The sequence below is a fragment of the Microtus oregoni genome, unplaced genomic scaffold, assembly GCF_018167655.1.
Source record: "Microtus oregoni isolate MIOR12 unplaced genomic scaffold, Mior012 000016F_ref0000370, whole genome shotgun sequence".
NCBI classification, from domain to species: Eukaryota; Metazoa; Chordata; class Mammalia; order Rodentia; family Cricetidae; genus Microtus; species Microtus oregoni.
In genome coordinates this window covers 34,304,813-34,331,806 of record NW_024543075.1, presented here as the reverse complement: position 1 = coordinate 34,331,806, position 26,994 = coordinate 34,304,813, and the positions used below count along the sequence as shown (strand labels likewise).

Genomic DNA, 26,994 nt, shown 5'->3' with positions numbered 1-26,994 from the left:
CTTGGGAGCATGTAAAATGGATGAATTCCCAGGCTGTATGCCAGTCTCACCTCAGAGCCCCCGGGAGCCCCACTGACTCAGCAAATCTCTATGCCACTCTGTTGCCCACTCAAGGTACCCAAGCCCGCTCTCAAGAGATGAACTTTACTGCAGTATTTACTGTGTGTGAGGACCCAGACTTTGTGTAGAGTTGTCGTCTGTGGAAACCTCATGAAACATGCATAGGGGCTGGTAGAGACACACATGAGAAAATCAGAACACAGTTTCACTGCCCTGAAAACGTGAAGCTTTTGTTGTTCTTTTGTTTTGTTTTTATTTTTTGAGACAGGGTTTTGCTGTGTACCCTTGATTGGACACCAGGCTGGCCTCAAACTCACAGATATCCACCTACCTCTGCTTCCTGAGTGCTGGGATTAAAGGTGTGCACCACCACTGCCCAGCTACATGAAGTTCTTTTTAAAGATTTGCTTTTAATTCTCTGTGTGTGTACATGTGTGTGCAGATACATAAGGAGGCCAAGGCATCAGATTCTCCTGGAACTGGAGTTACAAATAGTTATGAGTCACCCAATTTGAATGGTGAGAACCAAACTCAGTTTCTCTGCAAGAACCATGTATGCTTTTGACTACTGAACCAATCCAACCCCAAGAAGCAGTCTTAAATGACTTCGCAATTTTATTCAGCTTTTCCATCCCCTCCCACATTGATTATGCATGTATATTCATTTCTTATATCCTCCTTGGCATCCACTCTGCCCTTTTGCTTCTGCCCTTAATTAATGGATAAAGAAGGTTTGGCATGCATACTCTTGTGAAAATTACCCTCTTATGAGAATTATCCTCTGGCTAGTGTCTGTGGTGTTGCCCATAAAACCCAGTAGTTTGGACTTGCTGAGCCAGCACCTTCCCACGGACCTCTATCCCTGTCCCCGAGAATTATCTTTTAAAATTATTAAAAATGATACCTAGACAACTTTATTCCAGCTATATCAATGCAGGGACCCATGATGAGGAGCAGTGACATCCCTGTAACAGATTATCTTCCAAGGAGGACTGGCTTGTCCACAGCAGAAGTCTGGAGTCAAAGACCCACATCTTCCAGGTTTGATTAGGAATACCTGGGTTGACATTATGGGAATTTTTCCTGTGTGATGTCTTGTGCTTTTCTTAACATCTCACAGGGCCAAATCCAAGAGCAAGAACATCATTTTGGGGAAAAAAGATATTGGGGGAAGATTCTAAATTCTCTTTCCCCATTTCGAAAATCTGTCTGCTAATACTTATTTTTATTTTTGAGACAAGGCTTCTTGTATCTCAGACTGGATCTGAACTCCCCATGTAGCCAAGGATGATCTTGCACTTCTGATTTCTTGCCTCCACCTGAGTGCTGGGGTTGCACCTTACCATACCCTCTATGTGATCCTTGCAATCAAACCCAGGGCTTCACACAACATGTCAAGAAGCAAGCTACCAGTTGAGCTCCATCCCCAGTCTTCTTTGATAGTCTTTATCAGTGAAGTGATTCAGAGACGAAGAGAACATTTCTAGAAACACACTCTCGATCCCTCCATTTTAGAAAGCATGGCCCATCTGCCTGGGCCGCTTACCTGTTGACCAGGTTTTTGTCGGTTTCTCCTTCAGGTGAACTGGCATCCCCCGTCAGGATGATTGTGGGAGGACTGTGAAATGGTCCTGCAGAGGGAGAGTCCTGGTGGTTTAGAGCAAAACACAAATGGAGTTAGGCCTGGGCTGGGGGGAAGCATGCGGGGCCGTGGAACTGCAGCGCTTCGCAGTGTGACTCCCAAGGCCATGGCCACAGGTCACCAACTCTGTTTCAGCTTCGTCAAGGAGTAATTGAAAAATGGAAATTGCATATATTCAAGGTGTGATATTTTGATGTGGGGGTATATTGATATAGCTACAGATAAGTAAATGAGCATATGGACTGCCTTGGTTCTCTCTCCCTCTCTCTTTTTGACTCCCTCCTCCTTTCCTCCCTCCATCTCTCCCTCTTCTCTATCCCTCCCTCCTATGTGGGGGTGTATGCAGCCATGTGGTGCCAGGAATCAAACCCAGGTCCTCAGCCAGTGCTCTTAACTGTTGAGCCATCTCTCCAGCCCTTCGGTTTTTGCTTTCCTTGAAACTGAACACTAAGCAATCTCAGGTCCATATTTCTGCATAGGAATTGTGGTCAGAAAAATTAAATTCTAGCCTGGTCTGTTCCAATCATTCAAGCCTATGGACCCAAACACTTTTGTTATGGCCTCTGCAGTGGCTCAGCCTGCCCTGCCTTTCTGGTGTACATGATATTTAAGTCTGAAGTCTCCCTGACTCTCTTGTTCTTGTTCACAAGTGACTCTTGCCACAGGAAAGCTGACCAACACTGAATATTTGAGCTCTGGAAATTGTTTTGTGTCTGCCTTACTTACTTTCAGCCCATCTCATATGAGTCTCCTGGTGAACAAAAGATGTATGCTGGCTAAAATGACAAGATGTAAGGTCAGTCCAAGAGTGCACAGCTGGCCACTGAAAACACTGCTTTGCCCCGGGGTCACACCACCCAGGTAGCATCCTTCCCACGGGGCCACACTGCTTCTCTGTCTGTCAGCTTCTCTTTATTGACACTTGCCCCTGGTTTCTGGTGTCCTTCAGACAATATTCTCTTAACTTTCTATGCTGCACACTTCGTTGTGGGGGTGTCTCTTCCTCCAAGAAGCCCTAAATCCAGATGAGACAGAACATACAGCAAGAGGTGTGGTGTTATTTTGTTTGTGATTTAACAAAGTTTTCCAGAAGATCAAAGTGTGGAACTAAGCCACTAGTTAGCCACAGAGGTCAAGTAGTGGTAGTGCACACCTTTAATCCCAGCACTCAGGAGAAAGAGGCAGACAGATCTCTGGGAGTTCAAGACCGCCCTGGGCTACACAAGATTGATCCAGGCTAAAAAAGAAACAGAGCCAGATGGTGATGGTTCACACCTTTAATCCCAGTGTTTGAGAGTCACATGCCTTTAATCCCGGCACTAGGAAGGTAGAGATAGGAAGGGATATGGCTGGGTGGAGAGAGGAATGTAAGGCGGGAGGAGACAGGAGCTCAAGGCATTCAGTCTGAGGACTTGTTCAGACAGGATACCCCATTAGGTCTGAGGATCTCATAGAGGTAAGAACTAGTGGCTGCCTACTCTGCTCCTCTTATCTTTCAGCATTTACCCTGATATCTGACTCCAGGTTTTTATTATTAAGACCAATTAGAAATCATGCACAAAGAGAGAAGCAGGATGGGGCAGCACTGCGCCTGGGCTCTTGTCCCTCTTCCTCGTCTGAGGACTCAGCCTCCCCAGGGCTCTATCTCCCTTCTCCTCGGGGCCAGCCAACCTCTGTGGGGCTGTGCCACCTCCAGCAAGCTCGCCTCAGTCATAAGCAACAGGTCACATTTTGTTCCCCTCTAATAAATCTTATAGAAACATTTAGATGTTTATTTCACTCATAAATTCCCAAGCATGCACAATAGTTTCCTATGTTCCTGGGCGCATGGATAAATATAGACCGTGTCATAGATGGGAATTTGAGCTTCGAGTCTTCAGTATCACATGACTAGGTCTGGGCTAGGACACTTTAGGAACAGCTCCAGGTCTAGTCCAGGCAAGTGTGGGGAGTGTGGTTTCTGTGGCGGCCTTGGGTGACAGTGGAACGAGGAGGAGCCTACTGGGTCAGTGGGAACAGGGAAGAGGCTGCGTGGACCTGCAGTGGAATCCCAGCCGGGTGACCTCCGGGCAGATATTTCATTTCTCTGATCTTTATGTTTATAAACATCAGATGGAGCTAATACTCCCTAGACGGACTTTCAAAATAAACACAGATAAAACAATAAGAATGATGGCAGGGGAGGGGTGGGAGGTCGGTGCACATTGTTTGACTATATCCACAGTCTCTCTGCTATAGCCCAGAAGGCAGGCAGGGACTCCCTTGGGAGGGGAATTTGTTCTCGCAAGACAAAATAAAAAGTTTCTCAGGGCACTTACAAGAAAATGATGACTCCAGTGTCAAGTCCTAGGCCATGGGAGAGAGGGAAGGACTTCTGTGGGGCACATGGCTCCTCCGTGCACACCATGGAGGGCATTCTTTGCCCCACGATCCGGAAGACTTGCTCCCCAGTGTATGCTTCCGTGTGCCCAGGGCCCACTCTGATTCTGTCCGTCTCTGCCAGCGTCCACTTAGGTCTCAGAAGTCGGAGATCCACAGCCATTGGAATTTTTAGCCTTACTCTTTCTCTCAGGCCATCACATTTCAGAGTGTGGAGCAGTACACAATGGGTGTTGGCCATACTTTGCAAAACATCATTCAGCCAGCCCCATTCATCCACCACCATCATTGTCAGTCCTCCCTGATTCTTTCATGTCTTCCTCCCTTCAGTCTAACCATCCAATTACCCAACCTGCCACATGGCCATCCATCCATCCATCTATCCATCTGTCCAGGCATCCACCCAATCATCCATCCATCCATTCATCTATCCAGGCATCTACCCAATCATCCATCCATCCATCCATCCATCCATCCATCCAATCATCCAGCCAACCAACCAACCTCCCTCCTTTCCTTTTCTCCTTCCCTCCCTCCCTCCCTCCCTCCCACTTCTCCCCTCCTTTCTTCTTCCCTAAGCTCCTGCCATACTCTAGGTCTATACTAAAGGTAAAGATAGATGTGTGAAAGATGTGACCCCTGACCCCAGAATGTTCACATTCAGTTTAACAGGGGAAAGAGAAACAGGACAAACCATTCTTGCTCATAACGGGAACCAAGGATGAACCATTGTGATATGCATTCCTGACTGTAATCACCATTTCTGAAATACATTCTGCTTTGATTGAAGCAATCCTACAGCTTGTCTCATAGCTCATGTGCTGTGACAGCCTTCTTGATTCCTTTCCCCCAAGCCTCCTCTCCATCTAACCACAGAAGATGAATCATCAGGACCCTCTGCCCACACCTGAGACCACTGGGGCTTAGTACAATGGCCTCAGTGGCAAGAAGAGGCAAAGAAGGCAGGATCGTGTACACAAGGAATCTTCAGTTTGACTCTACATTTAACTGTGACACACTATGTGACCGTTGACAAATACGTAACATCTTAGGTCCAGTATCTTCATCTATATTAAGGTGGAGTGATAATATCTAACATAGATCCATGAATACCAGGTACCCAAATAAACATTACTAATACCTCCTACACCAGATCCTAATGCCTTATTGATAACTTCTGAAAAGATATTTCAGTTTAGATCTTAATTGAGACCATCTTGGAAGGATGTGATAACCTAAATAAATGCTGTGGTTCTAATATGAAATGTCCCACATAGGTTCATAGGTTGGAGTCTAGGAACTCAGTTGGTGGTGCTGTTTTGGTTGGTGCTTCAAACGTTAGGAGAGTGGAGCCTAACTGGAGGAAATTAGGTCAACTCACCAATGTCCTAGTGGAATATACCTTGTCCCCATCCTTTTCCTGTCAAGTTTCCTGCTTCCTGTCCATCATGAGGTAAGTGCCCTTGCTCTACCATATGTAACCTGCTGTGATGTCCTGCCTTGCTGTGAGCCCAGGAAAAACAGGGACAAGGGATAATGGGCTGAAACCTCTAAAACCATGGGATGAAAATGAATAATCCCTAAGTTGGCCCAGGTATTTCAATGACAGCTATGGAAGTCAAATTATAGAAGTGAACAAAAGCTCTCAAGAAAGATGATGCATCATTCCAGATAGAGTGTTTGAGGACTTCCTTATGGTTTTGGAGGTGAGCGTGTGCTTGGCTCACCTGGGTGTTCATGCCTGTAAACTAACAATACCTGCTCCTGGCATTGGGAAGCCACCTTGTGGTGAGTGCATACAACTGTGCTGGCTTGCAGGAAGATGGAATGAGGGTTCTCACGGGGCGGGGGGGGGGGGGTCTGTTGGAGGAAATCCCTGCTCTAGGGGGTCCATCCAAGATCACAAGGATTTTATATGCATCATCTATTTCATCTCCATCTCATTCCTGAAAGAAGATTGGTTGTTTAGGTCTTATAATAATTAGTTAATTGTCAACTTGATGTAGTTGAGAATCATTTGCAATCACTTGGAATGTGAAGCCCAGGTACTCTGCCAGTCTGCTTACACCTATATGCCTGGGACCCAGAAGCATTCTCTGTCCCGGGCATACAGCTGTAAGAACTTTCTGGCTGCTTAAAGGGTGTTACTTGGTCATCTCCTCTTACAAGAGGACAGACCAGTGTGATGGGCTGAGCCCTAACTGCCCGAGGGGAAGACAGGATGAGTCTTGACTACATTGACATTAACAGAGAAAGAACTTCTGGTATGCTAAGGTGGCACTTAGTAGGGTCTTCAGTTTGGATCCCAAGAAGAGGAGCCCAGAGGCTTTAAGAGTAGAGGTTCCCAGGTCTCTGCAAAGGGTTCCCTCCTTAGAGCCTATGTCAGTTCCTTTTGTCCACTGTTATTCTAGACAAAGCTAGCTTACGGGAGGAAGGGTTGACCATGACTCATAGCTCGAGAACCCAGCCCATCATGGCAGAGAAGACATGGTGGCAGGAGTGTGAAGTGGCCGGTCACACTGCATCTATGGTTGGGAAGCAGGGAGAAATGAACGCTGGTCCTTGGCTCGCCTTCTCCTTTCGTGTGTTCTGGAAGCCCAGCCCATGCGATGGTGCCCCCTACATTCAAGGTGGATCCTTCCCACATCAGTTAACCTTTCTCTCTGGAAACACCCTCACAGACATGCCCAGAAGTGTTTCCTAGGTGTCTGTAAATCCCAGTTGAGGTCGACCATCACAGGGCCACATACACAGCTGCTTCTCTGGAGTCCATCTCAATCTCATCTCAGTTATTTAAAAACTGGGGACAGGAAAGGGAGGTAATGCCACTCAACAGCAGAGTACCACAGTGATCATCAGTCACAAAAGCCTTGGGGTTACAGGACACTAATGCCTGCCTGGAACATCAAAACCTGAAGCACAGAGCAGCTGCTTTGGGAGAGCTGGAGTATCCGAGAGCTGCAGCCTAAGACAGGCTCAGTTTGGTAGAGTACAGTTTGGGGAGCCAGAGAACCACAATGGGCTATTTTGTCATGTAGCTGAAGGAGAATGAGGAGTTCACAAGTATCTTGGAAGGATTATGACCTGCGCTTGTGCTCCTGGGGGGGGGGGGGGGGTGGAGAAAATTTGGTAAGACCCTCTGCCACAGCTGCAGGGCTTAGAAGGATCACAGGGCTGCCTTCCCTGGGGTCTCGGCTGCTCCTCTCAAACCATGGCTCTGAGAGCACAAAACAGTGTCACTTTGGCTCAGGCTGCAGACGCCTCACAGAAACTCCAGAGGCAAAGTCAGCAGGGCTCAGTACGAAGTAGAAACCAGGAACATGGGGTTCTGGGCTAGAATGCCAAGCGTAGAGTCTCTGGTTTTCTGCTTGTGAGTTACATAGACTCAGAGGAAGTTAGTTACCTTCTTCGTGCCTCAGTTTCCTCGACTATAAAATGGAATTTAATCCTGACTCTTAAAATGGACTAAAGGTGAAGTTGGATACAAGACATGAGGTAATCAACCAGAGTGCCTAGGAAACCCTCTCCCTGCCAGCAAGCCTACTAGGTGCCAGATGGGGCTATGCAGGAGCCTACATGGCGCCGGATGGGGCTATGCAGGATGTTAGGGGAGAAAAGACACCAATCATCAATCATCTTATCCAGTAGTGGACCCTGCATGCTATAATACTGACAAACCTCCCAAGATGTGCCCACTGATGCAGTAGTGGTCCGGTGGGTTTGGGGCAACCAATCTCTTTCTGATTGAATATGAGGATTGCTCTCTAGGAAGGATTTCATGTCTGATGTTATAAACCTGATCAAAAGCCCATGACCTAGGGAGACCCTGGGGTGGGCCCACTGCGGCATCTCACTAAATAATCACGCTGTCTAAGCCCTGCTAAATGTGTATGTTTATGTCCGCAGGTCTGTGCTACCCTACACCTTGCAGAGAAGCCTCTTTGTGCAATAATTAATGCCGAGACTCATAGCTGGTCAAAGTGCTGAGGGTAAGGACCTGAGTCTCAGTCTTGGATGGGTCATCTTATCAACTTCCCATCCTCCAAGGCTCAGGGAACATCTCAGAATAGGGGGCAAAAGAATATAAGAATCAGTAGATGGGGAGGAGAGCTATAAATGCTAACTTCGACACATGGCATGGCTGTAGCTCACACCAGCTCACAGCAGCTATGCTTACCTATGCAAGACCTTAGTAAGATTAAGCCAGTCCAAATTCCAGCATGGCTGGAGAGGGACTCCACAGCTCTACCCTTAACAGAGGAATTCTCAGCGGTTGGTAGCTACTGAAGAGAGAGAAAGAAGCTGCTGGTGGGTTGACCATGCCTCTTTGTGCATATGGAGTAAGCAGCACTAAGTGGACTCAGGGGGCTATCAATAACAAAAAAGGACATGAAGTTGGGCGGGAGATGGGTGGGCACTATGGAGAATTGAAGAAGGTAATAGTGAGTGGATAGGATCAAAATACTTTGTATAAATATATAGATTTTTCCAAAGAGTAAATGTTTTATCTAAAGTGAAATGCATTAATGTAATTGCCTGGCTGGTTATTACTGTCAAGCGGTTTTGTGTCAGAAAGAGATGGAGTGGGGGATGTTGGAACCGAACAGTGGGAGCGTAGATGCTCCATCTATGAGCCACACTGGCCTGCTCCTGGAGGCTTCTAGAAACCCCCAAGGAGGGGGCAGGACTTGGATAAGTTAAACTCGGGCTTTTACCGACATGAGCCCTATACACCAAGTGTGCTAGTCACTTCTGAGGCTGTCACATCGTCATAGGGAGTCAGCTTCCTAAACGGCTTCTGGTCACAGCTCAGGATATACTGATGACGTGAGCCCATTGCATCTAGGGTCTGCGGCTGCACAGTGAAAACGAGACGGGCCAGCACGCGTTCCTCTGCGGTTTCTGCTCTAGGTTCCCGCCGTGGCTTCAGTCATGGACTGATACTTGGAAGGACAGGATAAAAGAAAGCCTTCCCTCGCCAAGTTAGCTTTTGGTCATGATCTTTATCACAGCAACAGCAAACAAACAAAGACATATGTGATTTAGGATCCTTCCAGCTGACAGACTGTCATTCTGTTTCCCCTAAATGTCCTAGGCTTGTGTCCTGGCAGCTTCAATCCATCAGGGCCACTTGAGTACAGACTTGGTGTCCTTCGCTGTGCCTGTGCCCAGAGAACATGCACTTCTGAGAGCACCCTGCAGAGTCAGTGCTGGGAACCTGTCTGCACTGCAGGCCTTGAGCACAGCTTCCAATGAGTAGTTTCAGGGCTGAAAAAAATTTAACCCTCAAACTTCTGTGTTTTTGTTGTGAGGAACCAGGCTAGTGGTGGGAAAGGGAGGCTGGGACCAGAGTACTCAAAACTAGGACTGGACCCCAGGGAGCTATGAGCTTGAGGGATACTCTGTCCCTTGCCTGCTTTGTGGAGTGGGAATTCACACAGAGCAGACTTCCGGCTGAACCCTGGCCTGCCTTGCTTTCCTGACTGCCTGGCTTCTGTGCTCCCACTGCCCCTGGAGGCTCCAAGCTAGACTGGGAGATCTGAGCCTCCCCTGAGGCTGAGCTGTGTTAGGCGCTCAGTAGGCAGAAACTTGTTAGGAGCCATGTCTATCTGGCTTCTGGAGAACTCAGGGAGGACCAGAGGCTGGTGGTCAGACCTGGAAGTAAAAGAATGTTGAATCTCATGCGGACCTTAGACCTCTGTTTAAGGCTCTGAACGGCCACAGGGCTGAGCTGATCATCAGAACGGAAGGGCAACAGCTATAGCTGTTTGGAGTGACACAGGGAACCACAGGGATGAAAAGTCTACAGACCTGGCATCCGGGTCTCTGGATGAGGAGATGGAGGAACTGGGATCCAAAGCCAGTGTGGTCTGACCACAGAGGTCATAGTCTAAAACCTTGTTCTCTGTCTTATATGAGGGATCCGGGCCTCCTGGATCCCAGGTGACTTGAGTCCCTCACGCATCCTCCTCCAGGTTCCATTGCTGCCTCAGCCACTGGAACTTGCCAACATTTTCAGGATAGCCTCAGACCCCTACAAGCCCAGAGACAGAGCCAGGGCCCTGGTAAAGCCTGTGGAGACCATCAAAACCCACCCCATCATTCTATTCATTGTGGAGACAATCGAAACCTCATCATTCTCCAAGTATTGGTTCTCGCTCCAGGTCACAGGTGGGCGTAGCTTGTGGGGAACTGATATTTAGGGCCCCGTGCTGTGCCACTAAGAAGCTCACCTGCACCTAGACTCTGGCCCTCATATTGCAGGACCTACAAGCAGCTGACAGCCACAAGGCTTAGAAGGGGAATGGCTTTTTTGTCTTGTGAGGATATGGTTTTAAAGCACTTTAAAAAAAAAAGATTTACTTTTATTTGTGTGGTGTGTGTGTGTGTGGTGTGTGTGTGTGTGGTGTGTGTGTGGTATGTGGTGTGTGTGGCGTGTGTGTGTGTGGTGTATGTGGTGTGTGTGGTGTGTGTGGTGGTGTGTGGTGTGTGTGGTGGTGTGTGTGTGGTGTGTGTGTGTGTGTGGTGGTGTGTGTGTGGTGTATGTGGTGTGTGTGGTGTGTGTGGTGGTGTGTGGTGTGTGTGTGGTGGTGTGTGTGTGGTGTGTGTGTATGTGTGTGTGGTGTATGTAGTGTGTGGTGTGTGTGTGGTGCATGTGTGTGTTATATGTGTATGTTGTGTGTGTATGGTGCGTATGTGTGTGTGGTGTATATGTATGTTGTGTGTGCATGCACGCATGCATACAGAAGAAGGCATCAGACCTCCTGGAGGAGGAGCTGCAGGCAGTTGTGGGTGGGTGCTGGGAACCGAACTCAGATTCTCTACGAGAGCAGCATACTCTACTAAGCGCTGAGAGCTACAGATGTGGGAAGAATGGGACTCAGCCTTTACCAGGGATGAAGTTGGATCTTTGCCTTAGGAGTTGCTTTTATCTGTAGGAAGCATGGAGGTCCTTGGGCTCACAGACAAGCACTAGAGGAGGCTGGAATGTCAAATACACAGGTTGTTCCTTCAAAGGGAAGGATATATAACCTGTTGTCCACACAAAGACTGGGAAAGGACATGGTTAATAGTCTGGTGACTTCTGTGCTATATGTGAGGCTGAGACCACCCTGGAATCGCCACTAGACCCTTAACGTAAGCTTGTTTGTCTCAGTCTATAGAATACATTTTATGGGGGTGTTCTGCAGAGTTCTATGTAGTCGTGTCTGATCTTTATTGAGCTTAATTTGTGCTTTATTGTGCACATAGACAAAGTTAATTATCACAAGAAAAGTTTTTGCCAAATTGTGCTGTGTTTAAATACGCCTAAAACAAACCTCTTGGGGTCAGACTTCTGGGGTTTGAGCTAACACCAGCTGCTTAGTCATGTTGAACGGACTACCTTCCTGCCTCCCACAGACTATTACTCTGCTGGCTTTGGGGATCACAGAGGCTCCCCCATATTTATTCTTTGGTTAACTGTCTGGGGAAGCTGCCCATGATTTGGGGTCCAGGTGAATGTGAGTTCAGTGTGTTACCATAGTTAGTGAAGTTGAGGGGTCAGAGATGGCCACTATGAGAGGGCACGGGGTGACAGAGTTGAAGAAAGCCGTCAGGGGCTTGGAAGCAGCCACACTTGAATCCACTCACCACTGTTTGCCTTCTGTGGTCACTCCGTTTTCACTCCCCCAAGTCCTCAGACCTCAGTTGCCTTGAGGGTTACTGATAAACAGTACCTACTATAGCCCAAGACACCCCCTCCCCAGGAAGCTGTGAAACATTCCCTAGAACCTCAAGCTATGGTCTATAGACAGAGAGATGGGAGTTTGGTTCGCTGTTTTCTTTTTTTAGACGTTTAAGGAAAAGACATCCCCCTATCCCTAAGCTGCCAAGTTCACATCTCAAACTCACGAACTTGGGATATAGAGATACAAGGACTATTCCCGTCTAAATATTTGCTATCCTAGTTCCCACGGTAATGTGTAAGAAACAAATATCACCACAACATGAAAATATTCGCTAGGAATCTCCCCATCTAGAAAAACGATGCTCACTCACACCCTCTCCTCTTACTTAGTAAGCCTGTCTCATCCAGCGCCCATCAGTATGGACCACAGTCAGATACAAGGCCACGGCACAAGTTCAGTGCAAACCAACGGTAAAGTTCAAGTCAAAGAAAATAGTGGTGGTGACCTTCAAGGCCTGTGATCCAGGAGGATCAGACAGAGCTGGGCCAGTGACCAGATAAAGAAAATATGAGGATGATGGCAAGATAGGTTCTTCAGAAGGAAATGGCCTCACTATTTTGGGGAAATTGCTCTAGCCTTACATTTTAAACATTCTCATGCTGGGGTTGCTATAAAATAAAATGTGAAGAATGTAGTATCATGTGAACACATTTTTTGGTTGACAGAAAAAAAAAAAAAAAAGCAGAGGCCGGAGAGATGGCCCAATCAGAAAGACACTACCATACAAGCATGCAAACTTGAGCTTGGATCCTTAGCACCCACATAAAGAAAAGGGGGTGAAGGGCAATGTGAGAAACAGACAGGAAGACCCCCAGAGTTTTCTACTCAGTCTTATCGAATTGGTGATCTCCAGGTTCAGGGAGAGACCCTGCCTCAGAAAATAAAGAATAAAGAAGACACTCAACGTGAGACTCTAACTTCCATGGATGTGAGAACACATGTATACACTATAAATACAAAAATAAAACAAAACAAATAATATATAGATCAAGATCAATTTGAAAATAAACATATAACCTATACTTTGTGATTATATATAACTAAAAATTGCTTTTCTTAATTTAATTTGCAAAATAAAACCTCACTGGTACCTTCTTTGCTATTACCATTGCTTTTGTTACTTGTCTGGGTTTTCATTTTTGAGATAGGGTCTTGGTCTGTAGCCTAAGCTAGTCTGGAACTCAAAGTGACCTGTTACCTCGGTTTCCTGAAGGCTGAACTACGGGCATAAGCCACCATACCTGCCTCAACGAGAATGCTCCTATTGAACATTTTAAAAACCATTTTCTATTTTATTATCAACTTTGTCTGAAACTCTGTCCTCCTACCCTTGACTATGAACTTTTGATATTCATTTGAAGCAGACTATTTGAAAGCGGCCTTTGACTATGTCTGATACCCTGTCTCCTCTACCTCTTTCTCAAGAGTAAGAGGGAGCAGTCTGGGCCAAGGTAGTTTGAAATCTCATGAAGCCTTAGTCACATGCTGTCTAGATGGCTCCATACTCGGGCTTCATGGGACCGTGGCCACTTAAACAAACCCAGGGCAGCGTATTCTCCAGAGCAGAAGCCACGCACCTTCCCCAGGCACCCCCTGCAGCCTGCCCCGCTGTCTGAGCACTCTGTGGCCAGTTTGAAAGCGGTGGCCTCGGCCCAGAATGCTTAGCTTGGCCCCCAGTCAGGCTGGCCATGGGCAGGAAGGGGCACTTACTTGGGTTTGGACTGCCTGTGGCTCTCCAGGGGGCTCCTCATCCTCAGGAATGTGGGGCATGGCAGCCTCCTGGCTGGAGTGGTTGTGTATGCCTGGAACCTCTGCTGTGTCAACCCCAAAGATGCTCCAAGACGCTTGGGCTCCGCAGGCTGGGGAGATGCCAAAAGGACAAGTCAAAATCCTTCCCATCCCTGTCCCAAGCTGGGTTCCATTTCCAGGATCCAAGAGCTGCAGACCGGCTGCTTGGGTTTACATCAACACCGGAGGTCAGGCAAGGCAAGGCTGGGAGCGGGCATTGGGAGTTGCATCGCCTCCTGCTCCCTGACTTTGTTTACACAGGCAGGGGTGACCTTTTGCATCTAATTTGGTCCTTACAGTAAACATATCTATTCCAGAACAGAAACATTCCAGCTCCGCAAAGCTATAGCAGAGGGAGGATGCTTTGCTGAGATCAGACACCATCTGTACACCGTTTATTGCACTGCTACCAGCTGCATGGCTGCCATTAGCAAACTGACTCCCTGTGGTAGCCTTGGATGAGGGTGGGCATCAATCGTTCCATCCTATAGGTGACGGAAGAGCCTCTCAGGGTGGAAGTCACTTGTCCTGAATCACACAGGAACAGAGTGTTTGCATCCATTGGTGCCCATGACTCTTTCCTCTGTACCACACATCCTTTCCTGGGTCTGCCTCCTCCTCATGGGGAGAACAAGACAACGCCATTAACTGAGTAGCCACTGTCTCACCCTCCCTAGGCAAGTGGCTGCTGACGCAGGAGCCTATAGGAAAGGCCAGAAAGCTCTGCTGCTTCCCATGACATAAGATCTCCTTTCTGTCCCAGAGACGGGGCCTGGAAAGTTCCCTAAACCAGGGTGCTGCAAGCCAGGCTGATACCTGGCATCTGCCCCACCACCCTCTGGATCTGGTTCTCCAAGGCAGGGAAGGTGTCTGATTTGTTATGAATATTCAAAAAACCATTAAAAATTGGTGATTTAAAGAATTCAAGCCACATTTGTGTTTAAAGAATTGGAGACATTTAGTCCAGGAGCAGTCAAAAGGGCCACTGTCTTGGCTTTTGTCTTTTACCCCAATAGGTAGCCCACTCTGCAAGGAAGCATTTGGGGAGACCCCTGCTGGTCATCTTGGAAATCTCATCTCAACTAGGCCATTCACACACAGAACTTTTTGTTGTTGTTTAAGACTGAGTTTGATGCACCCCAAATTTGCTTTGGACTCGTTATGAGGCTGACGGATTCTCTTCCCTCCACGTCCCAAGGGCTAGGACCCCAGGCGTGTACCACTATGTCTGGCTGGGTCAGTCATTCTTTCTTCACAAACTTTACATTAGGTCTGTGTCCTGTGCTGTGACACAGAGAGAGACAGGGTACAGCTTTGGCCCTCATGGGGTCTTGAGTCCAGTGTTGGGAGGCAACTGGAAAACTGATTGGCGTAAACACATCAAAATGAGGAATTCTAAGACCTCGAGAAAGAGCCCCTGACCATGCAGACTGGGAGAGCGACATGGTTCCATAGTCTAGCTCTATGTTGCGAGGGCCATTGGAGCTGAGCCATAGCACAGAAATGCAAATGGAACTTATCCATTTGCAGAACAGCCCGGGGCTGAGCAGGGTAGATGAGCTGGCAGGGAAGAAGCCACGCTGGGCTGGGCTCCAAGCAGATTTATCTTGACTTCAGAGACTAAGAGCTGTGGGGCTAGGCCACTGTGTCTTCCATCCCCCAGAGACTACTGGATGAACTGAACATTAGGTTCCCCAAAAAATGAGCTCTCTGGATAATCTCATTACCTTTACTTAGACATTGATATCAGCAGCAGTGGCAACAGCAGTACATTGTCACAGGGTAGCTGAGGGTAACAGCAAGCTGCACATCTTAGGCAATGTCATTGCCTTACCCCTGCAAGGTCAACCTATCTTAATAGGAACAGTTCCCAAAGTATGGGAGGCAGCCATTCCACTTTCTGTGTGTGTCTTAATCTACACAACGCATATTGTGTGCTGTCAAACAAGGGATCAGACAACGAGACCATGTTCAGAAAAGAGAAGATTCTAGGAGGACAAGAATTTGCTGTTACAAATACAAGACTTCACCCTGGGCCAGAGAAGCTGAAAGGGAAAGCGATCTCATCTCAGATAGCTGAAAGGTAGTCATGAGGCCCAGGGTCTCCAAAGGACAGGTGTGCGGCCAAGGAAGGACCCATCAGCCAAGTGAGAAGGCAGAAGAACCATTTCTGGAGTCAGCTAAAGATGGAGGACAATTCCCTGCAAGGTCAAGAGTTTCTTGTTCCTGGGGGACTTTCAATACTGGCTGACTCTAGGGGTCATGGGAATTCCAGCCACAGCAGTGGCCTTTTCTGACTCTGAAGTCCCGGACTCTGTCTAGTCACAACCAGTCACAGGGATGCTCCCAGCCCAGGGCTCATTCAGAGATCCTAGGATTAAAACCATAGCAGAAACACCCCATTTCTAACCCTCCACTGTTCGCTCTTGAAGACAGACCTTTGTCAGTCATTAGGCAGAAACAAAACCTCACGGGTGAGGTCAGACACACCTAGAGATGCTGGCTGCAGCTGGGTGGAGGCTGCCCGCAGTCCTGTGGCTGGACAAGATGCAGTCCATGCGACTCCAGGGGAGCCCTTGTGGCCCTGCTGTGGGCCATTCCCATGCTGCCCGGGCTCCATTTATTTCCCACCCATTATTGTAAACTCTCTGCTTAAAATAGCAAGGCGAAAGCCAGTCCAGTCAGCAGGGTGACATCTGGGGGTCTGCGGGGACTCACGGGCGTGTGGACCTCACATCCATCAGGGCACAGTTTGGAATACAACCTCCAGGAAGCCAGGCTCTGAGTGCCAGCCCATAAAAGGAGAGAACACTGAGTCATGTTTCCCTGCCTCCTTTTCAATCTACTTCCAAATATTTCCTGATGCTTCTCCAGCCAGGTCAGGTTAAGTGAGTCATGCCAAGAGCCAATCAGCTCTTTGGACTCTCACCAATGGATAAACAGAACCTGGCCCATTTTACAGAGAAGAAAACTGAGGCACAAAGAGGAGAAACAAATAAGACAGAGTTCAGTTACCTTTGGGCCAAGGCAAAGCACTCAAGAGCTCCTGCTGGGATAACTATCCAGTCATTTGTGCAAGTGAAGAGCCTAGACATCCCCGAACTATCCTAAGATAGTTCAGCAGATAATATTCCTTATCAGTTTCCTTACTGGGTGTCCCACACTACTGTGTTCTGTCAAGCACTGTCTTCATGCTAAACCCCTATGGCAGAGGGGGTGTGTTATCTAGTTTTGTTTTGTGCAATACTGGGAATTGAACCCAGGGCCTTGAGCATACTAAGCAAGTGCTCTACCCCTGAGCTGTACCCAGCCCTTAGCTGTAAGTTTTATTACTTTCATTTAATGTAATAAAGCGCCAAGGCTCAGAGATGATCAGCAAGGTCACGTAACTGGTAAGTCTGAGTCCAAAGCATCATCTTCTCTCTTACCCAGGTACAGCCAAAGAGTCTTGTGCAAGCCCCTCTCCAACAGAAAGAGCTGGGGTATAAACTCCCAGAGGCATAGAGAGCAGGGAACACTGAACCTTGTCAGGCTAAGCATCTTCTGAAGATAAAGGAAGGTACCCAGCTTAGAGAGATGACTCAGTGGGTAAAGGGCTTACCACACAGACATGAGGACCCGAGTTCAAATCTCCAAGGCCCACATAAAACTGAACGTGACAGCAGGCATAGGTAATCCCATTGCTCCTAAGGAAAGATAGGAGGAGAAGACAGAAGAATTTAAAACGCTGGTAGGCCGCCTTGCCTGCTGTATGTAGCGCGAACAAGAGATTCTGCTGCAAAAGAGGTGGAAGACTAAACTGACATCTGAGGTTGCCCTCCGACCTCCAAACATGAGCTGGACACTTGTACATCCACCCAGAGAAGGCCACAGCTTGAAGTTTCATGCTCCTAGTACATGGTGTAGCCACGTGTTCACGGCGGAGGCAGCGGCCCCTTCGTTGGCCTTCCTTTTTATGCATCCAATCACATAGCGTGCAGAGACGTGTTCATGGAACCACTCATGCTGAGAGGCCTCACACTAGGTGAAAAGCATAGGCTCTGTCCCATAGTCCCATAAGAGCTTCCTTAGAACCCTGTGGGCTGAGGACAGGCAGGACGGCAGGGAGGCTCTGGCAATAGAGGCTGCATTCCTTTATTCTATTCCCAGCAGCCATCAGGGCTTCCTGTGCTCATTGTCCTGAGGAACCTGATGGATCTAGGGTAGACAAAGAAGACTCGGCCCACCTGGTTGCTGTGCCTCAGCAAGTACCAGGCTGTCTAAGGAGTCAGGGAGAAGGCAGGAATAGTCTTTCCAGAAATACCCTCACTGCTCTCGGCCTCACTGGGCCGTGGTCTTGGAAGAACCAACACTGGTAATGCAATTAGTTCAATTGGGCTGGTGACAGAAACCTGAAGATATCACCCAAGATTTGCAGTGGCCGCCATGCCAGGGATATCTGCCTGACTTTGTAGGTCACTGTGGGGCCAAGCCTGCTGGCCTCTCTTAGAGCCGTGTGGCCTGACCAGAGAAGATCAAACCCCTCACTTGAGTTGCTGTGCCCCAGGGGCATGGCCTACATGCTGTGTGGTTCTCACTGTCTCTGCTAATCTAGATGTCAGGGGAAGAGCCAAAAGGCCCTTAGGAAAGCAAGGGGTTAAGTCAGCCTCATGGACCTCACTGGGGTGACTCAGTCTTCTCATAAGGGAGGGTTTTGTTCTAACAGCTTGGGACTTTTGCTTTCATTTAGCACCCAAAGAATGTAAGAGTGATTAGGGTGCTATTAATATCCAGCCTAGCCTCCCTCTGGGCAAAGGGCTGAGGCAGGAGACTGCTTGGAATGACTATACACACATCTCTCTAAGCCCCTCCACAAATCCAGAGAGGCAGGAGGCTGCTTCCCCTGCTCCCACTCTAGCAGATGGGGTGCTATGGCTGAAGGAAGGGTGGAGATTCGACCAAGGCCACATCTAGGGAACGATAGCCTCAGAAAAGCCCCATGAGTCCCTGCTCCTGGGAAGTGAGTGCGAGGCTGGCCGAGGGCAGAAGGAAAACTAACGTGAGAGCAGAGCTTCTGGTCCCCCTTCTACTTGTGGTCCCACTCGCAGTAGAGGATGCTCTTTTCTGCCCTCACCCTGGGTGGCCTTGGAGAATGTCCTCAGTTGGCTGTGCTGAGCCTGAGGTACTGGGCAGAGACTCTGTGTCCTGGCTAACTACAGACCTGTGTCTGCACCCCGAGTGAGCCAGGTTCTACCTCCTGCGTACTGCGAGCGAACCCAAGAGCTCAGCAGATCCAGCAGCAACTCTCCTAGCTCTGCCCTGCTGGATCCGTCTCCCTTCCTCGGGTTCCTCATTTGTATTGGTGCCGACCTTTTAGGATTGGTGTAAGGGTTAGAGTAGTACATTCTTGCAACATGCAGACACACCGCGTTCTCTCTGGAGCTCCCCATGCCCACTTTGAACAGGCACCTGAGTTTTCCCAGTCTCAGTCACCAAAACCTGAGCAAAGCCCCAAGATTCTGTTGCTTATCCCAGTGGCTCAGAATCACACAGGGGCCTCAGTCTGGCCAGGACTTCTTGCCTGTATGTACCAGCAGTAGACAAATGAGCATCAGACATGACAGGAGTTCTGAGGTCTGCAGCCACAGCCAGAGCCCACACTCGCTTCGCGGGGTGGTCTGCAAGACATTCAGCCAATATTACTGGGCTGAGGAGGAGGACACAGGGCTTGGGGGGGAGGGGGGCTGGGGGTATCCCCATCTATGCTGTCATCAGTGTGGCCAACTATGGGTCTGTGCTATGACTAGTCCCGGGTCTGTCTGGTTCAAAGCCCCGGTTATTTCTGCCAACCCTGTGGTAATGGTGAGTCCCAAAGACTTCCATGTTCAAACAACAGGTGACCACCTCCCCCTCCCCCACCTCCCACCCCTACAGTGGCTGACCACACTCACACTTGGGTTGTCCAGACAAGTGGATGCATGAATGAGTGCTCACACCGTTACCAATCTGACAATGGTTCCCTGACTCTCCTGAGGAGAACGGGGAGTAAGGATGGATGGAGAAGGTAGAAACCCGGAAGGCATTTCCCTAGGATTGTCCCCCAGCACCACCTCTGTACTCCACAGTGGCCTAAAAGACAGAACAGTGGCCTGGCAGATTCCCAGGGTCTGCCCTTGTCCAGGACACCATCCTGAGGCCCACTTTTCTCTGGCCACACCAGCCTCTCCTGGCCAGGGGGCTGGCTGTCTCTGTTGAGCAAGCCCTGCTCAGAGTGGGTCAGGCCACACTAAAGAGTCTGGGACCGACATGTCGGCTGTGTAGGGAATAGGAGAGAGTTCCCAAGACAAGCATGCCCCTGAGTCACCTCCCCCAGGGCCTTCCTCCTCTGGTGTGTGTCTACGGTGTCTGTGTGTCTGTGTGTGTGCGTATGAGGGAGTAGGAAAAGGAGGAGGCTTGGCTCTGCCTCGCCAGTCTCACACAGAACTGGAAAGAGCTCAGAAAACCAAAGATGGCCCAGGGTCCATCTGGGCAATAGAGTGAATTTAAGCCCGACCTGAGCAACTGAGTGAGAACCTGTCTGGAAATGAGAAGTAGTTTGGTGGTAGAGTGCTTGACTAGTGTGAAATCCTGGCTTCGGTCCTCGGGTCTGCAAAAGGAAAGCTAAGAGTTAACTGGAGGAAGTTCAAGCACTTGCTTCTGTAGCTAGACACAGAAGGGGAGAACGGCTAAGGCTGTGGAAAAAATCACAGATAAGAAAGAACGAGTGGGATTTATCAGTGTGTGGTACAAACAGACACGGAGTTAAGAAAAGCAGAATGATTCACAGTGTGCCGGAGCAAATTTCCTGAGCTCCCTGAGACTTGTTCTGTATTGTTCTCACAAGGTGAGCTCACACGGCAACTGCTCACATTGTGGGTTTCATGATTAAATGTGATCATACAAGTATGGGGTGGGGGCGGGGAAGCACTATTCCAAGTAAGGTAGGGAAAGTAGGGAAGTGCGGGTGCTGCGGAGTCCTGGGGGACCTACTCCTTGCTTCTCTTGGGTGGCAAGCAGCCTCTAGTCTGATGCCTTGGACCAGTTTCCCAGACAGAACTCTAGCGAGGAGACCCCCAAGGAGGTAGCTCCTTGGCATGTCCAAATAGACCGTGCCTGTAGACATGCTCTGGAGGCTGTGACATCCCAGGACTGGGACAGCCCAGTCGTCTCAGTGTTGCAGACCTGGGGCTGCCTTGAGAAGGACTCAGCTGTGTACCTGTCCATCTGCTTGTTCAGTTGAGCTGTCAATCACCGCCAAACCAAGGCACACCATCAGGCTCACGCCCGTAAGGACCAACACCATGTTCACTCCTGCCCTGATACTTAGAAAGCCCTGGGTGCAAATGCCACCGAAGAGCAAGGAGGCTTGGGCCAGCCCTGCTTATCTGAGCTCTGGATCCGTTGGCCTTTGAAGAATGCTCAGGCCAGGGCCAGACCTCCCTGCTCCCACTGACCCTCCCCCACCACGACAGGAAATAAGCCAAAAAACGGTCGCCCCAGGTTTCCTCCCCAGCTTGTTCTCTTCAGCAGATCTTTTTTTAAAAAAGAAGTCCGCTTGAAAAATGGGTTTTTTTTTCTTCTTGGAAATATGTGTGATTGCTCAATCCACAGCAGTTCAAAGGCACCAGGAATGGCAGGGAAGCATCTGAGCCTTCTACTTAGCTCCAAGCAGAAATAAATCTTGCTCAGTTCCCTTTGTGCCTGGCTGTCCAGAGACACTTCCCTGAGTCACTCACGCCAGCATGATGTGCGTCACCTCTGGAGTCAGGGACCACACGGTATACCAAGTTCCAAGAGCCCCATATAGGGCAGGACTCCCAAGGGATGCTCAGAGGAAGTGAAGAGTCAGGACCTTCTCAGACTCTGGGATTGGCCCTGCCTCGCCCAGGTGGAGATCTGAGGATCATTAAACCTGGCTGAACCTGGAATACTAGGTCTTTCCTACCTAGTATTTTAGTTAAGCTTCTGCGGTGGGATACAGGAACTGCTCACCCGGCTCACAAGGGCCAGCTCTGAAGTCGTCTAGGCTAAACTAATAGGTGAGCCCCAAGGTCGGAGAGAACCTGTCTCAAAACAACAGCTCTGTAGGATCAGCACTAAAGGCTGATCTCTGGCCTCTACATGTACAAGTATACACGCATGCATGCGCGCACGCACACACACACGAGTGCACATGCATGCACACACACATCCTTGAATACCCACACACACCAGTACAGATATATGCACAAAATAAAGTTACACAGACTTAGAACTGAATCAGTTAGCTAAAACTGAAGGACATCAACACTGGGCCACTCTCTTGTGAAATCACTAGGTCTCCCTAGGATCTGTGCTCTTGATGCACTTCTGTAGTGGAAACTGTCCAATGGCATACCACTGTCCGTCTCGTCTCAGCTGTCATTAGTGACGCCCATTAGCAGTAACGGGAGTGTCTGCAGACAGACCCGAGCGAGCATGGCCTGTGAAGGCCACCCCTTCTCCCAGAGTGCTGGCTACTACTGTCTACTGTGCACCACCAAACTGAGCAGGCCTGGCTTTCCATTCTTGCCAGGTGCACACAGAACACTATCACCCTGGCTACGAGCCTGCCAGTTGCCTTTAATCATGCCCTCCCTGGAGAACCACAGAAATTGTATGTTCTGATCATAGTGTCCAACAAATAGCCACCCTGGGGATATTCACTGTGTTCTTATAACCTTTGCAACACATCTTCTCCCCTATACGTGAGTTGTTAACCCTCCACATCAAACCTATCCTTCAAAACCCAATTCAAATACACCCTCCTTCCTAAACCATTCCTCCTCTTTACCCCAGAAAAAAAAAAAAAGATTCCATTCCTATAATTTTTTTTCCTACTGCTGTTGCAACCAATCGCCACCAACTTGGTAACATACAACAACACAAATTTATTACCTTACAATTCTGTTGTTGAAAGTCAAGTTCTGTCTCAGTAGGCTAGACTCTAATGTAAGCTGGGAGCTAGAAAATGGCTCATCAGTTGAGAGCACTGGACTTATCAAGAAGACCTGAGTTCAACTCCTAGCACCCACAACCATCTGTGACTCCAGCTGTAGGACATCTGACGTCCTCTCCTGGCCTTTGAGGAAACCAGGAATGCAAGTAGTGCCCAGACATACATGCAGGCCACACACCCACACACACAAAGTATCAACATTTCAGAATAAATAAATACAATCTGAGCGCCAGTTGTCTTCCTCCCAGAGGCTCAAGGGAAGGAAGCTTCTCTTTGCCTCTGGCTGCTGGGGCTGCCTCAAGGGATCCCTTCTCCCTGCTCCCCAGCCTGACGTCGGCGCCCATGTGTGTATTTCTCTGCCTTTGGACTCCCTAACTCTGATGTGACTATCATATCCTATCTGTCCCTGCAGGTAAACCAGCTGATGACTCCATCTGTGATCCTCTGTGTGGCTCCATCTACAGATACCCCTTTGTAATTCAGGTGACATACTCCAAGGTTCCACCGTGAGCTCTCTCAGAGAGCCCCGCACAGTTCAAATACAAATGCCTCAACAGCAGGAACTTGTCTCATTTCTACTTTCATGAATATCTCATAAAAATTCATTGTAAAGATATTCGTATCTCAGCCGTGCCCACTACAGGGACAAGCACGGAAGAGCTGCTCCAGCTGTAACCCGTAGGAAGGAGGCTTCTTTGTTTCCTTTGAGAAGCAGCTTCTGTGAAAACAAGGTCCATGAAGAGATGGTACACACATCTCCTTCTGGGGTCAGGCCAGTAGGATGAGTGGCAGAGCCCCCGCGGATTGATGGGGTCTGTGGTGGCAGAGGGTGTGACGGTCACTTAACTAGGGCGGCTGCTATTTAGTTTTGGGGTCAGGAAGAAATACCATCTTTTGTTGGCAAGCTCTTCCAGTTTCCAAGAAAAGCCAAAACTCTAGTGCTAAAAATAAAACCACCTGATTTAGAAATGTTACAGCTAATACTGAGAGAGAGAGAGAGAGAGAGAGAGAGAGAGAGAGAGAGAGAGACACCAGAGGACCAAGCACAAGTCTCTGGGGAATTAGACTGCAGCTACCAGTTGCCACTTCTGATTTATGATCTCCAGTGTGTTCCTCTGGGCCGTACATACCAATTAATCTAATTCAGTCTCAACAGCAGGGCCGGCCACAAGCACCCTCACAAAGGCCAGTGAGCAAGACGGAGCTGGTCCTTCCAAAAGTCTGGTGGTGCCTGATCAGGTGTACAGAGCTCTCAGGGCTGTGTGGTCCCTGCTGTAGTTCCTTGCTATATGGGCCTAGATGTGATTGCCCTGGATCGGCCTCATTCCTTCAGGGAGGCCAGGTCTTGCATCAACGAAGGACCTCTCAAACCAATGACTGTATGCCTAGAAATATCAAAACTTCAAACACAGCTCAGTAGTGACAGGAATCACACGCCACGTCACAACAACTGTCTGTCTGCTTCTAACAACTGCCATGGGTATAAACAATAGGACATATTCAGGTAACCATATACAGACACCCCCATGTGTTTCTTAACTCAACTAAGGATAACACTGACAGCCTAAGCCCTCTTTTGTGACAGTTTGAATGTAAGAATGTTCACACAGGCTCCTGTGTTTAAACACTGAACTGGTAGCGCTGTTTTGGAAGGTTGTGGACCAGTAGAGACCTATGGCCTTGCTGGAGGAAGTGGATCTCTCGAGGGTGGGCCTTGCGGCTTATGGCCCCAGCTGGCTTCCTCTCCTGTCTCCACTTCCTCTCCTGGCCTCACACTCCTGCCACCACAGCCTGAGCAGCAACACCACCATGCTGTCCTACTCCCTTACCCTGCACTCCCCTCCCTCACCTCCTCCATGGTGGACTTTACCTACAAAATAAACTACTTCTTCCTCAGGTTACCTTCTACCAGGCATGGATTACGATGACAAAAGAAAGGAGATAAATGCCTCTGCCTGGTGTCACCCCACATCCACTCTTTTTCTTCCTCAGCTTTATTTCATTTCAGACTCACTGCAGACAGAGGGTCCAGGACCCAAGGGCACCGTGTCCCCGCACAGACAGAGACTCTCACATGGCACTGTGTCCCCGCACAGATAGAGACTCTCTCACATGGCACCGTGTCCCCGCACAGACAGAGACTCTCACATGGCACTGTGTCCCCGCACAGATAGAGACTCTCTCACATGGCACCGTGTCCCCGCACAGACAGAGACTCTCACATGGCACTGTGTCCCCGCACAGATAGAGACTCTCTCACATGGCACCGTGTCCCCGCACAGACAGAGACTCTCTCACATGGCACCGTGTCCCCGCACTGATAGAGACTTTCTCACATGGCACCGTGTCCCCGCACTGATAGAGACTCTCTCACATGGCACCGTGTCCCCTGCACAGAGACTCTCTCACATGGCACACCGTGTCCCCTGCACAGATAGAGGCTCTGGGCAAGAGATTATAGCTCCATTTTACAAATGAGAAAAATATGACTTCAAAGATGCAGTTCCGATGCTGGTCACACAGTCAGAGGATACAGGATTAAAATGGGTCTCCTAGCCCAGCATGGTGCCTCATGCCTGTAATCCCAGCATTTGGGAGGCCAAAACAGGAGGATCATGACTGCTAAGCTAATCAGGGTTACGTGGCAAGATCCTGTCTCAGAAAGAAACAAAAGAGATAAGCTGGGGAGAGCGCACAGGACATAGATGTTTTCAATGTAAGCATGTTGAACTGTGTTAGATTACTTGGTTTTTTTTTTAAAAAAAAAAAAGCTGGTCATGTGACCATGCTTCTGACCCCAGTGCTGGGGAGATAGACAGGAAGATCCCAGAGGCTCACTTGGTGAGCATCAGGCCAACGAGAGACCAGGTCTCAACAAAAAAACAAGATTGGCTGACTTCTAAGGAACACACCTAAAGCTGATTCTGGCTTCCTCCTGAACATATATGGTGTGCACACTTACATGTATGCACATGAAACATAAAAAAATTATAAAAACAAGCAAACAATGACAAAACATCCAAAGTTGCCATACCCAGACTGTTCTCTGCACCAGCAACAGCTGGCAATGGGAGATGGTTCAGTCTTGACTGTTCTGGTCGCCAGTCCTTTCCCAAAGCCAGCACCATCAACCAGGACATGCCCTGCATCATGCAGCTCTTCTCTGGGAGCTGAAAGTCTTTGCAGTGTCCCCAGGGTGGGAAAACAGCAGCCGAGATCTTCAGAGCCCAAGAGAGCCTTCCCAGCGCAGGTGGGATGGAGTGTCTCAGCTGAGGCTCCTTCGCCCTGTCCATCTCCGCGCAGGGACTCTTGGCTTTCAGAGACCACAGAAATGCTACAGTAGCTTGGGGCTGGGCTACAGGGTGGAGTCAGCTCTGGTGCCTCCAGGGGGCAAAGGCGGTTTGGGACAAACCTTCTTGGGTGTGAAGTGCCTTACTCACCGCCATGCTGAATGGCCTCATAACGTAGATATAAGTGTTCAATTGTGCGACCACTTTCTGTCCTCAAGTCCAGGCTCCACTTTGCGCACGAGGAGCAGTCGTGAGACCAGAAGCCAGGAGCCTAGGTAACAATGCCAGGACGGGAGGTAGCCTGTGGAAATCTAGACATCACATCCACTGCTCACGGAAATTGGCTAAAAGGTCACATATGGCTGAACCACAACCAGCAAGACACAATAAGACGTGGCTGGGCATGCTGGGAAATTTACTCTAGACTGTAGACCAATCATTGAAGAGAATAAACAAAAATGGTGAAGAACTTGTTTAAGGATGAAGTCAAGGTGAAACAGAACACAGCTGAGAGCCTCAAAGAAACACGCCCCAAGGGGTGGCCTCTTTCATCCTGATGAGCTGTGGTTCTGAGAAACAATACTTTGTTTTTTCTCTGACACTGGGCACGGATAATAAAGAGCTGTACCTGATGCGATCAGCGACTTTGTAAAGCTGGGTGTACAGGGGCCTTCTGTCCATCAGACACTTCCCGCACCTCTCTGTTCTGCCACTTGCCTGAGAGTCCCAGCTAGAGAAGCAGCTCTATAGCCCACAGGCTTGCTCCGAGCTAGTCATCCCATGTAAGAACAAACATCCCATGACCTTGTCCTAAGAACTATTCTCCCTTCTGAACCCTGTCAGAAGCTCCATGTCTCCTTCATACACACACACACACACACACACACACACACACACACACACACACACACCATATACCAATAAGCTCTTATATTCCAGAGGAGGGGCTGGGCTTGACCAGTGTCCTTGGCCCTGCCTAAAACATAGCATGACAAGCATTAGGTACACTGTTTCATAACACAGACAGGAAGGAACCACGGAGCACTTTCCTCTGGGAAGCCAGGCTATGCGGGTGATTCCCAGGCATCCTTGGGAAAACAGTGACATTTA

At 48.9% G+C, this 26,994-nt stretch overlaps 1 protein-coding gene across 3 annotated transcripts in view; it reads right to left on the bottom strand.

Annotated features, from left to right (window-relative positions):
- Irag1 (inositol 1,4,5-triphosphate receptor associated 1) overlaps window positions 1-25,833 on the bottom strand; it is an 81,737-nt gene extending 55,904 nt beyond the window's left edge. For 2 of the 3 annotated variants that reach the window (XR_005975790.1, XM_041666963.1), the window contains exons 1-3: window positions 25,629-25,833; window positions 13,522-13,670; window positions 1,607-1,707 (exon numbers count right to left, since the gene is read on the bottom strand). Coding sequence is in view for 1 of the 3 variants with exons in the window: in XM_041666963.1 (XP_041522897.1) it covers window positions 1,607-1,707; window positions 13,522-13,670; window positions 25,629-25,746 (368 nt within the window). In the remaining 2 variants the exon portion in view is untranslated. Of the gene's footprint in view, window positions 1-391; window positions 413-1,606; window positions 1,708-13,521; window positions 13,671-25,628 lie in introns of those variants that run through there. The other variant, XM_041666964.1, reaches the window with a different exon arrangement.
- Between the last annotated feature and the right edge of the window lie 1,161 nt (window positions 25,834-26,994).